The 16162-nt window shown below is 36.9% G+C and overlaps 1 protein-coding gene across 2 annotated transcripts in view; it reads left to right on the plus strand.

Moving 5' to 3' along the window:
• LOC124179980 (probable ATP-dependent RNA helicase DDX31) overlaps window positions 1–15797 on the plus strand; it is a 32078-nt gene extending 16281 nt beyond the window's left edge. For both annotated transcript variants that reach the window (XM_046564900.1, XM_046564901.1), the window contains exons 8-10: window positions 2332–2674; window positions 11790–11991; window positions 15454–15797. In XM_046564900.1, the coding sequence (XP_046420856.1) occupies window positions 2332–2674; window positions 11790–11991; window positions 15454–15592 (684 nt within the window). In that variant the 3' untranslated portion in view covers window positions 15593–15797. The remainder of the gene's footprint in view (window positions 1–2331; window positions 2675–11789; window positions 11992–15453) is intronic.
• The last annotated feature ends 365 nt before the right edge of the window (window positions 15798–16162 follow it).

Consider the following 16162-nt stretch of genomic DNA (forward strand, 5'->3'; position numbering starts at 1 on the left):
GTTGAAAGCAATTAGTCAATCCCGTACGGATCTGCGGTATAAAATTTAGCTTCCAGAAATTTCGATTGATCTTATATTATACGAGGCTGAAGTTATTAACGCTATCGTAACCAAACATTGGGGAAAAAATAACTATCTTCTTAATTTTACAACGATTTTAAAGAAACTAAGATTTCGAAATATGAGTGTGTTGTGTTTTATTACGGTTTACTCAAATTCAGACAATGAATCTTTACGGTAACGTTACTAACTCAAATATGCTTAAATATGATACCATAGTAGTTATAAAAATACAGGCAAAATTTTGAACCCTAAAGATCAATGTTGAAGTCATTTCAATTTTCATCTGATTACAAACGTTTGAATAAAGACGGAATCGTTGTGAAAAAGACATGGCGCCGGAAAAGACGAAACAGCAAATGCACGGCGCGTGTTGCGTGATCGAATTTTCCAGGGTACAAGCTTCCTCTTGGCGAGTAAGTTTGTCTAGATCTATGCGTGCGCAAGAGTAGACGTATAAAGTGGGCTTCTCGTTATTAATTCCTATGGTGAAACCCATGGAATGGTCTCCCGTCCCGAAGTCCGCCTCCCGCCGCCAACCACCGGATGATCTATGACCGGAGTGAGATGTTTTGAACGGCTATCTGTTTCCGATCTCTTCGATCGCTCGGTGCTCTTAAACGATCGTTTATTTTAATCGCTCCTATCAATTTCGGGCCCACATAACGCTTATGTACATACATATACATGTACATTGCACATACATACAAAATGTATCTAATTCCTATCAAATGTCGGAGGCGCTGTCTTTTCAATGTTGTAACGGCGTTGCTTGATCGCTTGTAATGCTTTTCGCGTTCCTTTTTCATATCGTCAATTTCGTCATCATCTGCGGCATTCCGAATATTATTATTGAAATAAATTTCATTTGGCACCGTATAAATTTAACGGAATATTAATGATTTCTAAGATTATAATTGCAAGTAAAATTATAAATTATTAAACAAATAAACTGTTCATCTTTTCAACATTTCACAAATTGGTATTAAATGATTTCAAATAAATTGTTGTTGTATGTGGTGCTTCACATTCTAGTGACAAAAATTGTTAAAAAAAAATAAACTATTGAACATTTTTACTTGAAATATTTTTGAAAAAGTATCGAAAGATTACTTCAAAGGATCATGTAATTGATACATTTAAAAATCGAATTTAAGTATAGTACAAAAATACGACGGACAAAAAAGTCTATTTTTACAAAAAAATGGATAACTTTTTTATTTTGCAATATTAAGGGCATAAATTTTAACCGAGCCGTCTAGGTAACTAAAATTAAAGGGGAAAAACCTGGGGTGGCAAGTAAGGGTCAAGTTGAATCGAAACATGAAAGAATTTCTCTATGCAAGTATAGATCGGTATAATTTGACAAGATAATACGTGAATTGGAATTCGATTTTGTGAAAATATTCATGTGATCGAAAGCCAAACTAGGTTCATTGAAATGTAAATTTATTGTCAATTTTTACAAATTTATTCAAAACAGAGAACAATTGTGCATCTTGGAAGAAAATTCGTCTTGCACAGATTTTGTTCGTCGTGTTTTGTGTGTTTATTTTTCTCGGTACTTGTTTTCAAATTGACGACGATGTTTATAATTTCTTTGCGAATGAATAGCTTGTTAAGACATACGACGGTTAATTAATGTCAGTTTCTATAATGCTTTCCGTGTTTGGAAGATTAATTTTTAATTTTTACTCGTCACCAATAAATTTTCATCGTCAAGTTCCTACATCTGCTCCAACACAGCACACACAAAAGTGGGAACATGAGATGAGAAGAGGTCAAAGTCGTGTAAGAAGTAAAAAAAAAAAAGATGCGAGTCTACACGAATTCTCGGCGTTCACTTCGTACGACGTATCATTTGTTCTCGACGTTGTATCATACGCGACATGAGGAAAAAGAAATCGTAAATTAAATTAATCTCATGGATTTTATGCTCACACGATAAGTGTAGGTATTCGAGAAAATTTTACCGCATTTTGTATTTTCGAAGAAAAAAGGTTTTGTTATTGATTCCAAAAATCATTGAAAAAAAAAAGAAAATTTCACGTGAAGTAGAAATTTTTTAATAAAATTGTAAATACAGTCAATTTGACTGGTGTGATAGTTCTATAAGTGTTAAACTCGTCGCGTTCACCTTCAACCTCATCGGCAAAATTGAAACTGCTTGATATTTTTCAACGGGTAGTTTTGCTTTTGCAAAACTTAGGATCGATCCTTAAACCGTCCTGGATCGCCTAATTGGAATTGTTTCTTTTCACGTTCTTGCAGGACGTCGCGGCTCGTGGTCTGGACTTGCCGAAGGTCGACAGCGTGGTCCAGTACACGGGTCCACTGTCGGCGAGGGACTACGTCCATCGGGTGGGGAGAACAGCCAGAGCCGGATCCTCGGGGAGCGCCGTGATATTCCTGACACCGCCGGAAGTCGAGTTTGTCCGGATGCTCGAGTCGCGAAGAGTCCGCATACGCCAGGAGGACATGACCGGCATCCTGGACAAACTGTTGGGTCCGATTTCCCAGCACAACAGTGTCCAAGCCGCAGCCACAGCTCTCCAAAATCAATTCGAAACCCTCGTTCTCGAGGACAAGGAGATGCACAGAAGAGCCTGCAAGGGTGAGTTTCATTATGATGTTTCGGATAAGTTTTCGTTCCGTTTGCTTTCAAGAATATGTACCGTGAATTCAAGATGGTGGACTGTGTTGAAAAATTTTAAATAGAAAACAACCTGTTTGAAATAACGTTACAATCCAATTGTAACAAAAAAGTATACACGTGTTTTTTCAATCGATGTATTAGTATTATTACTATTTCAATTTTGAATAACTCGAAAGGCAGGGACTTTTAACAGTGTATTTAAAATTAACAGCCCGTGTACCTCGTCATCTTTGACTTTAACTATATTTTACTATGATCTTCTCACCGATCACCGAAAAAGGTCTTGGAATTTTTTCAAATTTTTTTTAGTCATTGGTGAAATTTGAAAAACTGTCATTTTTTTAAATCTGTAAAAATTCACACAGATTCTATGATTTGAAATGTGATTTTTAAATACCACACGATAATGGGATCTCAATGTTTACTTTTTTTGTTCGCAAGTTTTTAGTTTTTTCAATATCGGAATTTGAGTTTTTTTGTTGTTTATTTTTTTTTTTTTCTCTTGTTTTTTCTTTCCACTATTCCCCGATCCAAATAGATCACAGAATCATGAAAACAATGCGATTATGCAATCCATTTAGATCGAGACATTTTAAAAAACAAAAAAGCAAAAACAATTCTGACTGGAAAAAAACTAAAAACTTGCGAAAAGAAAAAATAATAAATATCGAGATCCCATTATGGTGTGTTGTTCAAATATCACATTTTGAATCATAGAATCAGTGTGAATTATTCAAGATTCAAAAAAATTGACGTTTTCCCAATTGATATTTCGGTTTTTTTTTATAAATTTCCTCAGTAGCTGAAGAAAATTAAAAAAACAAAAAAAGAAACTTCCCGTTACCCTTTTCGGTTCGTTAAAATATCATACTAAAAAATAATCAGAATCGAAGGGCGTGAGGTACATAGGGTGTAATTTGACGTGGAATGCCCCGTACGTATAAGTCAAACTGGGTAGAGAGAGAAAGATAAACAAGGGGAATTAAGCCTCCCCGCCCCCCCCCCACCCACCCCTTTGAATCCGAGCAACATTATATGCACGTATTATATCTGTATCGTGACACTGCAGGAGGTGCGTGCCGAGGGTTGCAGGGTGTTCGAGTAGCTAGTCGTATATTTACATATATTTACGCAGGAGATATATTTATAGGGTGGGAGAGGCGAACGGAGGGATGATCTTGGTTGCTGTTGCATGGTTATCCTGTTACGACCGTCATTCGCACGGGGAACTATTTATATATATATTTATTTATTTGCTGCAATAATAAATCCATTTGGAATAATTTTAATTCTCTACGGGGGTCGCGCCGCGATATGCTGTATATTAAGTGTGGTATTAATACACGCTGTGTTACGCTGTAAATAAAATGTTGAATCACTGATGGATAGATTCAACGTTATTGAGAAATGATCTTAGAAATCGTTTGCTTTAACGTTATAAAAGCCGAAGGAACGGTTTCGACGAATTTTACAATTAGAGTAACACATTTAATGGTACGAATGAACAAATGCGCACTTTGAAAAATTCAACAAGTTATGTCTTATCGGAGAAAATTGACAATTGTAACTTTCGATGCCAACAATTTTTATCATCGAAGCGATTGAAATACTCATTATTCGACCAAGTTATTAATTGTTACTTTGGCGTTCCGACTATGAGATATCCTTCGGGTCAAATACAGTTTGGTTGAATGTTGAAAATTTCAGCCAAATATTTTCTTTTCGTTGATGTATCGTTCTATTTTTTTCGATTCAATAGAAAAGCTCGCTCACCTCTTTCCGTTCAACGTCTTGATTTCAATATGTCCTTCAATTTTCTCTTGCGTTGAAATCGGCAAAAACCGGGTGGGAATTTGTTAAGACTACTGCGGGCAATGAAAAAAAAAAAAAAAAAATGAGCGTATCAGAAAGGTCAAGTCAAGTGAAGAATGAGATGTTGGCTACTCGTCAGATTTTACAGGATTCACATGATTACGTAAACGTTTTGACGGCGTTTAAGGTATTTTAAAGGATTTAGAAGAATTTCAAAGGATTTTGTACGATTCCTGCAATTTTCTGTAATTTCATTGATTCAAAGTGATTTCACGGGATTTCGTATGGTTTCGAAGGAATTCAAAGGATTTCAAATAATTTCAATGCATTTCTATGGATTCCGTAAGATTTTTGGAATTCTGTAAATTTCAAACGATTTCACAAGATTTCAGAGAATTTCGAATGATTTCGTCGGATTTCTGAGATTTTATAAGATTTTGAAAATTTCGGAGCCTGTGCCGCGTTTCAGGAATTTCATGTAATTTTGAAGATTTCATAAACTTTCGAGATTTCACGAGTTTCCAAAGCCTTCAAAGATTTCATAGATTTCAAATTATTTTACAAGGTGTCATATGATTTCATAAAATTTCAAAAGCATTCGAGGAATTCCAAAGGATTTAGAAGAATCTCAAACGATTTTGTATTACTTCCTCAACTCTGTGCAATTTCATAGAATTTTACAAGACTTCTAAGGAGCTTAAAAGATTTCAAAGAATTGCATCTATCACATGATTTCACAAGACTTCAGAGTCTTTCCAAGAATGATTGCATAGGATTTTTAGGATTTCGTAAAATTTCAAAAGTTTCAGAGCCTTCGTGGCATTTCGAGAATTTCATGTAATTTAAATGATTTTATAAATTTCCGAGCTTTTAGAGATTCCACGAGTTTCCAAATGATTTCATGACTGGTGTAGATCACCGGATCATTGAAGGGTGGTTCACCCCTCGGTGAAAACTACGTCTAATGGTCCTTGGATTCGGAAACTAAACTTGGACAGGGGGATCAGCTAAAGCGGCATCTAAGCTGCAGCCGTCTTTCGGTTGGAATAATCGATCGATCAATCGGGGACGGTCAAGTGGCTAGTTGTGTACCGTCATTCGGTTGGATGTGGGTAAGGGTGAGGGGGATGGGCACAGGCTCCGAAACGTGAATTTGGTACAGAAAACGCCTCCCTTAACCGTTTCAAATCCGCGACTAACCTTCGTGAAAAGCCTCGGTTGACGGCCCGGACAACCGCACGAGGCGGCAAGGCCTTTCAGGCCGGAGATTTATCACTCGGTGCTTTGGTTTATTTCTGCCTGATACTTTTGCCCTTTGAGCGTAGAGACCTCGAGGTTAGTTCGCATTTTGGTAGACTTTAGAGGATTCAATGGATGCGAATTTTGGCTTACCCGCGCAATGGTGTGCCTACTACCGTGATTCGAACAATTTAATCAGATTTACAAGGGAGAAATTGCTCGATTCGATTCTCGATTTATAGCGATTCAGGCATGAGTTTAGTGATATTGTAAGGGCTCGTTAAAAAAATTAACAAGTGTAGAAAACTGATTGCTTCATTTGATGCTCAATTTTCACCGATTTAGACCTTAGTTTAATGATTTTTCGAGGTATCATTCAAAAAACGAACAAGTGTCGAAAACTGCTTGCTTAATTCGATGATCAATTTCTAGCGATTTGGATCTCAGTTTAATGATTTTACGAGGTATCATTCAAAAAACGAACAAGTGTCGAAAACTGCTCGCTTAATTCGATGATAAATTTCTAGCGATTTGGATCTCAGTTTAATGATTTTACGAGGTATCATTCAAAAAACGAACAAGTGTCGAAAACTGCTTGCTCAATTCAATTCTCGATTTATAGCGATTCAGGCATGAGTTTAGTGATATTGTAAGGGCTCATTAAAAAAACGAACAAGTGTAGAAAATTGATTGCTTCATTTGATGCTCAATTTCCAGCGATTTAGACCTCAGTTTAATGATTTTACGAGGTATCATTCAAAAAACGAACAAGTGTCGAAAACTGCTTGCTTAATTCGATGATAAATTTCTAGCGATTTGGATCTCAGTTTAATGATTTTACGAGGTATCATTCAAAAAACGAACAAGTGTCGAAAACTGCTCGCTTAATTCGATGATCAATTTCTAGCGATTTGGATCTCAGTTTAATGATTTTACGAGGTATCATTCAAAAAACGAACAAGTGTCGAAAACTGCTCGCTTAATTCGATGATAAATTTCTAGCGATTTGGATCTCAGTTTAATGATTTTACGAGGTATCATTCAAAAAACGAACAAGTGTCGAAAACTGCTTGCTCAATTCAATTCTCGATTTATAGCGATTCAGGCATGAGTTTAGTGATATTGTAAGGGCTCATTAAAAAAACGAACAAGTGTAGAAAATTGATTGCTTCATTTGATGCTCAATTTCCAGCGATTTAGACCTCAGTTTAATGATTTTACGAGGTATCATTCAAAAAACGAACAAGTGTCGAAAACTGCTTGCTTAATTCGATGATAAATTTCTAGCGATTTGGATCTCAGTTTAATGATTTTACGAGGAATCATTCAAAAAACGAACAAGTGTCGAAAACTGCAGCGATTGAAGTTCGAGTAATTTGAATTCAATATACCGACATTTTCGCGAATTTATAGCTTTTTCAACGCCAAAAATAAATGTTGATTTTCGGATTCGTTTCTTCACCGCATTAATCTTTAAACTTTTATTGAAAAGTCTAGTGATTGACCACAAGTACATTTCAGGACTGATATGCCAATTATAGTATTTGTGAATTATTTTCACAATTTTAATTAAATAACACAATTTTTTAAAAATCGCTAAAACCTTATAAATTCTTAAATTTTTCAAAAATCACACGCGTTTTTTACAACTCAGAATGTCAAAAAATACTCCTGTGTTATGCAAACTGCACTACGAATCGACGGGCTTAGTTTTTCTGAAGTAGTCAATTTCGTTAAAAATTAAGACAACAAAAATCCCACGAAGTCTGAATCGGTTTTTAGGGGATCGGAGATCCGGTCAGATCTATTACACGTGGAATGCCCCATACACACCCTCAACGAGGATCGTAAAAACGATGATTAAGAACGAAGTCGTCGTTGACGTAAAGCTAGCCATGTATGCCGGGTGAATCCCAGTTATACAACAACAATAAAGAGGCACACGATACACTTCGAGGAGGGTGGGTGGTGTAAATTTACGAAGCACACGGAAGTGAGCCTCTTTTATTATACTCACAACGCAGACTTTTCGTCTCTGTGTATATAAGTACCTATGTATAAAGTATATTATAACCACTCGCAAAAGCTTCAAGAGGGTTGCGGCGAAGAATTGAAATTTATTTTACTCCCTCCGTATACGGACGCGACGCTTCGCACACACGAGACGCGTGCAGAAGTTGGCAAAGTGGCGAAGGGCGGGGGGGCGAGGATAGGAGAAGTGGAAATCTCGCTAATTCGCAACATTATCACCCCGATAGAGCTCAACAACCCTCAATGCCGCTTGCCGAGGGGTTCTTCGCCCCTTTTTCATCCCCCCCTTGCCGCTCAAGTCGGACGGGATTCGATCTACACTCGGTTCGTGATAAATCCACGGTAGAGCGAATCGCGGTGTTGCGAAGAAAATTAATATCGTCGAGACAATTGGTCGGAAAATTGTCGAAATTGATGAAAATTCGAGAAAAACGATTTGAAATTTCATTGAAACGTGAGATTTTCAACGGAGTGAAGTTCGTAACGTTGCGGTAACATTGGTTCGTTGCGCGGAAAAATTATTATTTCGGAACTGTAGGATCGTCGCGAGTTTAGTAATCTGTTTTTTAAAAAGCCAAGTGTGTTCAGATTTTTGATATTAAATTCTTTCGAAGTCTTTCTAAATTTTTACAACAATGACTTTGGTTTCAATATTTCGTTACGTTAACGTTACTAAACTAAATATGATACATTTTTCCGATAATCAATTCGAGTGTGGGAAATATTCAAAAACTGCAAGCTTAAATTCGAGAAGTTTGATCCGATCGCATGTCACAGTTTTTTAGAGATCGCATTATTCTACAATTATTTCAATTTCGGAAAAAATTAATACACCCTTGGTCCGATTTTTATGAATTTTAAACTAATTTCATTTATTGTAGATGAATTTGGACAAAAATAACATATTTTTAAACCAATTATAATTATTATCAAATCACCACTTGGAACCCAGATTTTCGTCACTTACAATCGAACTTGAGTAAAAAATCATTACTGCAAAATTCATAAATATCAAATTTTCATTACTGTCTGCAGGCTACCCCGTTCTACTTACGGTAATAATAACAATAAAAGTCATTTGATCAGACTAAAATTACGAACATTACACCAGAGACTACGAAAAAAACGTGTCAACTTCACTTTTCGACTCAAATCTCGCGCGTACTTTGTTTTTGCTCAGCATGTGGAAAGAAAGAGACTGTGAATTGTTTTGGAGAAATTTCTCAAATAGGAAGTAAAAAAAGGAAGAAAAAAAAAACAAAAAATGATAAAATTAACAAAAAATATATAAAGTATTTTGTTTTTTTTTTTTACTCACTTTCCCGCTAGTTTTCAGGTCAATTCCTTCAACTTGCGGACACGACGGGTTTCATCATAGGCGAGAGTTACGTCGAATAAAGGATATCGTTCACACCGGTAGTTGCCGAGGGGGTTGGGGGTGGAGGCGGGTGGGGCGGGGGTAGGCCGACACAATCCAACCACTGAATGTGGCTTCCGCCAGCCAAAACCACTTACGCTTTGTGGCGTGGAGAGTCTTAACAATGCGATACAGCCGTACAGGATACAAATACAATAAGACGTAGTTATATCACTTAGGAACAATATAACCCCCTCCCTCCGTGCACCCCTTGCCGTTTTCTCCTCCTCTTTCAGATTTATGTGCTAAATGGAGAAAAATATTTTATTCCCTCTCGCCTTTTTCTTCTTCTTATACCTCTTATTCTTCTTTTTTTATTTTCCTCTTTTCTGCTTCTAAATTGTTGTTTTATTTTTCTATTTCTTGTTTTTCTTCTTTTCTAACTTTTTGCCGTATTTCTTACTATTTATATTACTACGCAGCTTCTCGTATGATGCGTATAATTATAGGTAAGACGAAAATCAGCTTTGCAATTGCGGAATGGTACAAGGAAAGAAAAATATTGCGGGTTTAACATCATCTGCGGTGATTACAGGGTTGGGAAAAAGTATGGAAAGCGCGAAAAATTTCCATACTGAGAAAAATTTCATTTGTTATAGTAACTAGAAAAATTCAGCGAAACAGGTATCGTTAAAAAAACTGTTTGAATATTGTTGGGATTACGAAAAACGAGGTACTCGTAACCATTTTGCACTTTTGTCGATCCTTTTCTGGTAATTGCAACGCAAAATCAGTTTTTGAGGTTTACAATACTTTTTTAGTTAAATAAGGCTTTAACGTCAATTTATTGTTACACAAGCGTTAAATTTTCGCAACAGTTGCGAGAAAATATAGCAACAGTGATCGTAATGAGAAAGAATAGTAACGGATACTAGACCTTCTGGTAACAGCTATAAAACTAATTTTCATTTTCTACCTAGAACTATATTTTTTGATTGTGGTAAAAAATGAAATTACTTAACGACCGAGCGATAACCGGAACTAAAAATTTCTCTCAGTGGAAGGTTAAATCATAGGGATTGAATGGCGACCTTTGATTTGACTGAGAACCGCATCTTCAAACTCATTTTGAGATCAACTTAAATTTTTTTTTTTTATTTCAGTAGCTTACTAGAACTGGGATAATGTCAGGGAAATCTAGATCCTAGGTTTTGAAAAATGTGGAAATGTAATGTAATTTTTTTTCCAAAAATTTGCGATCACCCTGATTATACAAGCCGTACTTGACGCAAGGGAAAGGTAGTGAAAAGGAAAAGTTGAGCAAGAAAGAAGGGGAACAAGAAGAGAATGTCCACGTGCGAGGTTCACTGGGGATCGAGGAACCCCCCGAGTTCCCACCGTACCGCCCCCGCTTACACCTACGCACAATGCGTGTACGCATCGCATCCCATCGCATCGCACGTACACATGAGCAGAGAATGCGACACGTACCGAAAAATGTCTGTATGGGGGAACTATTAGCGGGAGCACTTGACTCCGAGGCCCTTAATGCCCTGTAATAGCACGCCATGGTACTACAGAGCAAGCTGCGGAGCCCCTCCCTTTCCTCCCTTAAATCCCCTGCGCCGAAGGTCCTATACGGGGATCCTAATGGAACCGCAATTAATCAGGGCATGTATCGAGTCGTTACCCCTACCACGGCTGTACGATGTACACGCCGAAGGAGCCACGTGACATTATTTATCATCCCTCGGCCGCAGCGTTACATCCATATACTGCTATTTGTGTGTATGTATGACATTTAGGCACTGTGGTGTAACACGAGGTCAGCATGGAATTATATTCCTTTAAATTAGTGCCAAATTCACACCCCGAGGAATTACGACCCTTTATACGTTAATCGATGTGTGATTTGATTTTTTTCTTTGTTTTTTCTTGAGCATCGAATGATCGGATCAACGATCGATGGGAAGGGCTGAGTAATCGGAAAAACGATTGATTTAAGTGGCTGATTAATCGATTGCCTGAAAAAAGGTACAATTTTGATAACACTGTTGATCGGTTAATCGGGAAAAGGATTAATTGAGAGGAGCGATTGATCGATCGATTGGGAAATCGATGGTTTGGGAGAGAGATTTATTGGAAAAACGATAAATTGAGAGAGCTGATCGATTAATCATTTGTTTGAAAAATTGACAGACCTCCGGTAAACTTATGTATGTATAAGATAGACGTGTGGAAAATGAAAGACAAAATCACGAATGAAAGGCATGAAATTTGCCTCACTATGAATGAATGACACTCGATTTGTCAATGCAGCATTTTCTCTGCTTGAAAATAAATAAAGAAATAAATCGTAAATTTCAAAAATCAAGTAATATAAAATATCGATTCTTTTTGGGAATGTAAAATCGATTGTGAATGCAAAAAATCTGTTTATCTATCTATCAAAAAGTAATCCCGGGATTCTTGTTTTCGTTATGAAGAAAAAAAGTCATCGAAAATAAACAAAAATTGTATCGTACAAGAAAAAAACAGTCATTGTCCCCTGTTATAGAATTTTATTTTTGTCCCTAGAAGCGAAGGTAATTGTTACTGAAAAATAATGTGCAGAATTGCGTTCTATGTTCGCAGCCTACGTATCCTGGATCCGTTTTTACGCAAGCTATCCCAAAGACATGCGGGAGATATTTGACAGGCGGGAACTTCACCTTGGACATTTTGCAAAGAGTTTCGGACTCCGAGATCCGCCGCAAAAAATTGGCGGTGTTGGAAAGACGATTCAGCACGACGACATCAAAAATAAGATTCACAATAATCGTCTATCGAATGAACGGTGAGATTATTTATATGTAATGCGTATAGTTTTTTTTTTTTTTTTTGCTTCATTATGCATCAGGAATGTAATTTTTATCTTTGGAATATGGTTTTACGGATTTTGGAATCGGCGAATGAAAGAAATAACCCAAAAATTCGCCGACACGCGAGTTTAATTTAAACAAAAATTAGTTTTCTTCTCAATTCATTAATTTTCTATTGATTCACGTTTTGATTTCTTATGAAAAATCTTATTTGAATCTCGAATAAGAATTCTCCAAACACTTAATCACGATATAGTTACGAGCTATTAATACGAGATATTAATTACGAGCAGAAAATTTCACTGAATTAAAGCTAGAGACGAATTTGTGCGAATAGGTGCAAACTGTTCCAAAGATGTGCCAAAAATTTGGTTGTAAATCGATGACCGCTAATAAGAAAACCCAAATATCATTCCAGAGCGACAATGTGAAAACACCTATGTGACGTGTACGAGCATAAAGACATACGTGTTTTTTCGTATTGTCACTATGGAGATAAGTCTTTATCCTGCAAGAAAGGAAAGTAGACGCACCGGATGTCGCGATGTTTTTTTTCTTTCTTTCTTTATTTTTGCACGGACACACAGTAATTTAGTGTATAAGTAAAATGTTTGCGACGACTAGCGCGTGTTTATATGATGCACGACGTATTCTTGCTCAGTTATGGTCACCGACTAGTACCTATTATTATACCCATAAATCGGCACCACTCCGGCTCACCAATCCATCCTTTCACCGATTAAAAATCGCTCTGTGGTATAATCTAGCAGCTGGGGACGCGTTACAGTCTCGTATAGAATTATACATGTACATACGTATAGTAGACGGTGTGAAATGACAGTTGAATGACGTTTAAATGACGGAGAAAAGGATGGACGGTCACCGTAAATGTTTGCGGTAGGAGAAAAATTAACGAACCTGAAACACCCAGTGTGCGCGGTGTCCAATACCCGAAAATGTATACAACGTGTAATAAAACGAAATGTGACACGAGAAAAAAAATAAAATAAATATAAATAAAAAAAAGAAACAAAAATAATGAAAAAAATTAAAGGAAGGATCGAAATGCCGAGAGGTATTCGAATTCGACTCGGCGTCGCGCGGTGGCGGCGTAGGCGCAACGTAATAATATCCAGAAACGCTCGTACGGCGGAAACAGCGGTCGCATCAGTCTGTTTAATAGCCGTATTGTATAATTACGAACAATGGGGCTCATGCACTGCAGCGGGGGCTGAAAGGCTCGCCACTGACTCGGGAAACGTTATTCCAACCTGTCCGCGTCGACGTACCAACTTCAAACCGGCTCCGAAGAGCCTGGATAACGTGGATAACGGGCGATGCGCACCGTTTATACTTTATAAAGTCATTTATGCTCGCTTCGCTTGTCCATGTGGCACCGAGTTCGTTTGAAGCCTTTGGTTGCACTTCTCGTGTCGCACCCACGTGCACTTGGATTGATTTTTGGAGGTATAGTAGACATAACAGGCCACTTCTTGATACAGATTTCTGTTACCGACAGTTACCGGCAGTTAGCAACATTTTAGCCGGGATTCAAACCCTTTCTCCGATTACGTTACTACGTCTGTCACTGGCCTTGCATATCAACTAGGTACACTTGATACATTAATATCAGTCCAACATTTACATCTTTCATCCTTTAACCTTTTTTTTTTGAGTTTTGTTTAATTTCATCAAGTAAACTGCTCTCTTCACATTCTAAAACTAGTTAAACCAGTAATTTCTGGATACCTGTTTGAATTGCAATTTTAAGAATGAGGTTGACGATAGTATGTCGATTTCAAAACAGATTCAGTAAATAATAACATTGTACGAAATATTGTTTCCTCGAATTAAATTGAACTCGATTGATTTATAAATGAGACTGATTGGCCGAGAATCGATACTTTTTCTGAATTTTATTAAGATATAATAATTCATTGAGTATATTTATCATACCATCACATTTGCGAGCTGTACGAAGATTTCTTTAAAAAATTTTAAAACAAAAATTACTACCGGAATTGAAAAGAAATGCTTGAATATCGATGATCCGTTTCAAATCGCTTCAAAATTTTTAAAACAACAGTAGATTCGCTCAATTTTGCTCTACGATGATTCGTTCGATTGAGAAGACTATTTTCTACATATTCACTGCAAGGGTACAAACTGTTGGGAACACTTATTTTCATGCCGGCATCATTATTGAATACTTAATATTATACCGATATCAGATAACATTACAACGATATTAATTGTCATCAACAAATGATAATAGTTTTCAATTGACGACAATAAAAAAAAATAAATAAATAAAAAAGACGAGGTAATCGAGACAAATACACGCCTCGCGGGCTTATTCTCGCCATTAGATAGGCGTGTAGAAACATAGACACGTACACGTATGGTTGGGTTTGTAAGTCCGCAGGCGTGCGCCAAGTAGGAAAGCCAACTGACACATGACGGCTGCGGCATAGGATGGATGACGGATGACGGATGACACGAGGTGACGCAGGGCGACATGAGTTTTGACGATGATCACCGCGCTATTTCACCCGTTTCTCTATAATGGTTGGCGGTACCTGCCGGCAGTCGGTTATTTCGCCGGAACCGTCTCGGTTCAGTTTTCGTATAGGCACATCACATCACGTCCGTCTTATGCGTGGATAATACCAGAAGTTAGATTAGGCACGTCTTACATTAAATTTTACCCGATGCGCTCCGGCTGCTGGAACCGGAAATTCGGGGCACCATTGCTAGTTGGCCGGTTTTTTTTTTTTTTATAGCGAAAGCCGCGATGTTGATCTTCGGATTTCACTTTTATGCAGTTCGCTATTTATCGCTATTGCGTGTTGTTGTTTTTCCGTTGACAAATGCGCCTTGAAGTTTTTGGTCATAGTTATTAACCAAAAACCTCAAGACTTAGTTATCAACGTAACAAAGACAAAAGTAAACCTTACAAGTAACAAATAAAAGTTTTTCTTATTATTCGATGCATAGAATCAAAATTTATTTATTTAAATATAAACATATTAAAAATAAAAAAAATAATATAATGTTATAGTTTCGATGCTGGTTGTAATACATATTCATTGCCATTGGCCAGAACTACACGATGTGCATTTTAATTCAGCTGAAACCGAGAAACTCGAGTTATTTATTTTTATTTTTATTTTTTCTGTCCATTTTTTTCTCTTTGTCAATTTTACATTAATACCAGTCTTCTCGCTGTGCAGCCGTAGTGTTCATAATATGCGTAGAGCATTAAACCTGCAGGTACCACATGGCGTTTGTTACAAATTACCCAAAATTACCGGCTTTGCAACCGACGCGACAGTTTATACGACGACTTTTTATTGTTTTCGTTTCGTTATTTTTCTTGTCTCCTCGTTTTTTCTTCCGTTCCACCCTTATTCTCTACTTTACCCTTTCTTTCGCAGACCGAAAAAAATCTTTACGAAGAAACAAGGAGGGGGCGGCCCTGGATCTAAACCAAACGCTCTCAAGAAGGTCCGAATGCTCAACACTTCCGAATATGCCAGTGGATTGGAGACTGTTAAGAAACAAAAGAAATTTTGAGGTAAAAAATCGATATGATTTAAAGTAAAAATTATCACGAAGAATAATTGATAAAGATAATATTTCAACTATCGGAGATTTTGGGATTCATCATTCGTTTCTCTTTGAAACGAATTATTTTGGATCTGAAAACTTTGAAAATGTTAATTTTGAATGTTATTTATTTGTTAAAAATTGAATAAAAGTAATGATGACTTATCAGAAATCGGTTCACGGGTCTCAAAGGTTTCATCGCGTGGCTTAGGCTCCTTATATTCCAATTTTCCTAATTATTTCCTGTGCAGGTTTCAACTTATAAGCAATCATGGTCGGTTTGTGTAAATATATTATTTATAATGCGATCAGATATACCGATAACTTCGGTAAACGAAGTGAAATTGAACACACGCAACACCAAATAGAAACTGTAGTACATTCAGTCTTTACACTGTAGTGTCGGAAATAGTGAAAACATAAAAATTTTAACGACATAACGTCCGGTTAACGGACTTATACTATACATATATTCGTTTTATAATCACGTATTTCGGTTTGGCTGAAATACTTTTTACTTACTCGTAATATAACACG

The sequence above is a fragment of the Neodiprion fabricii genome, chromosome 4 (assembly GCF_021155785.1).
Source record: "Neodiprion fabricii isolate iyNeoFabr1 chromosome 4, iyNeoFabr1.1, whole genome shotgun sequence".
NCBI classification, from domain to species: Eukaryota; Metazoa; Arthropoda; class Insecta; order Hymenoptera; family Diprionidae; genus Neodiprion; species Neodiprion fabricii.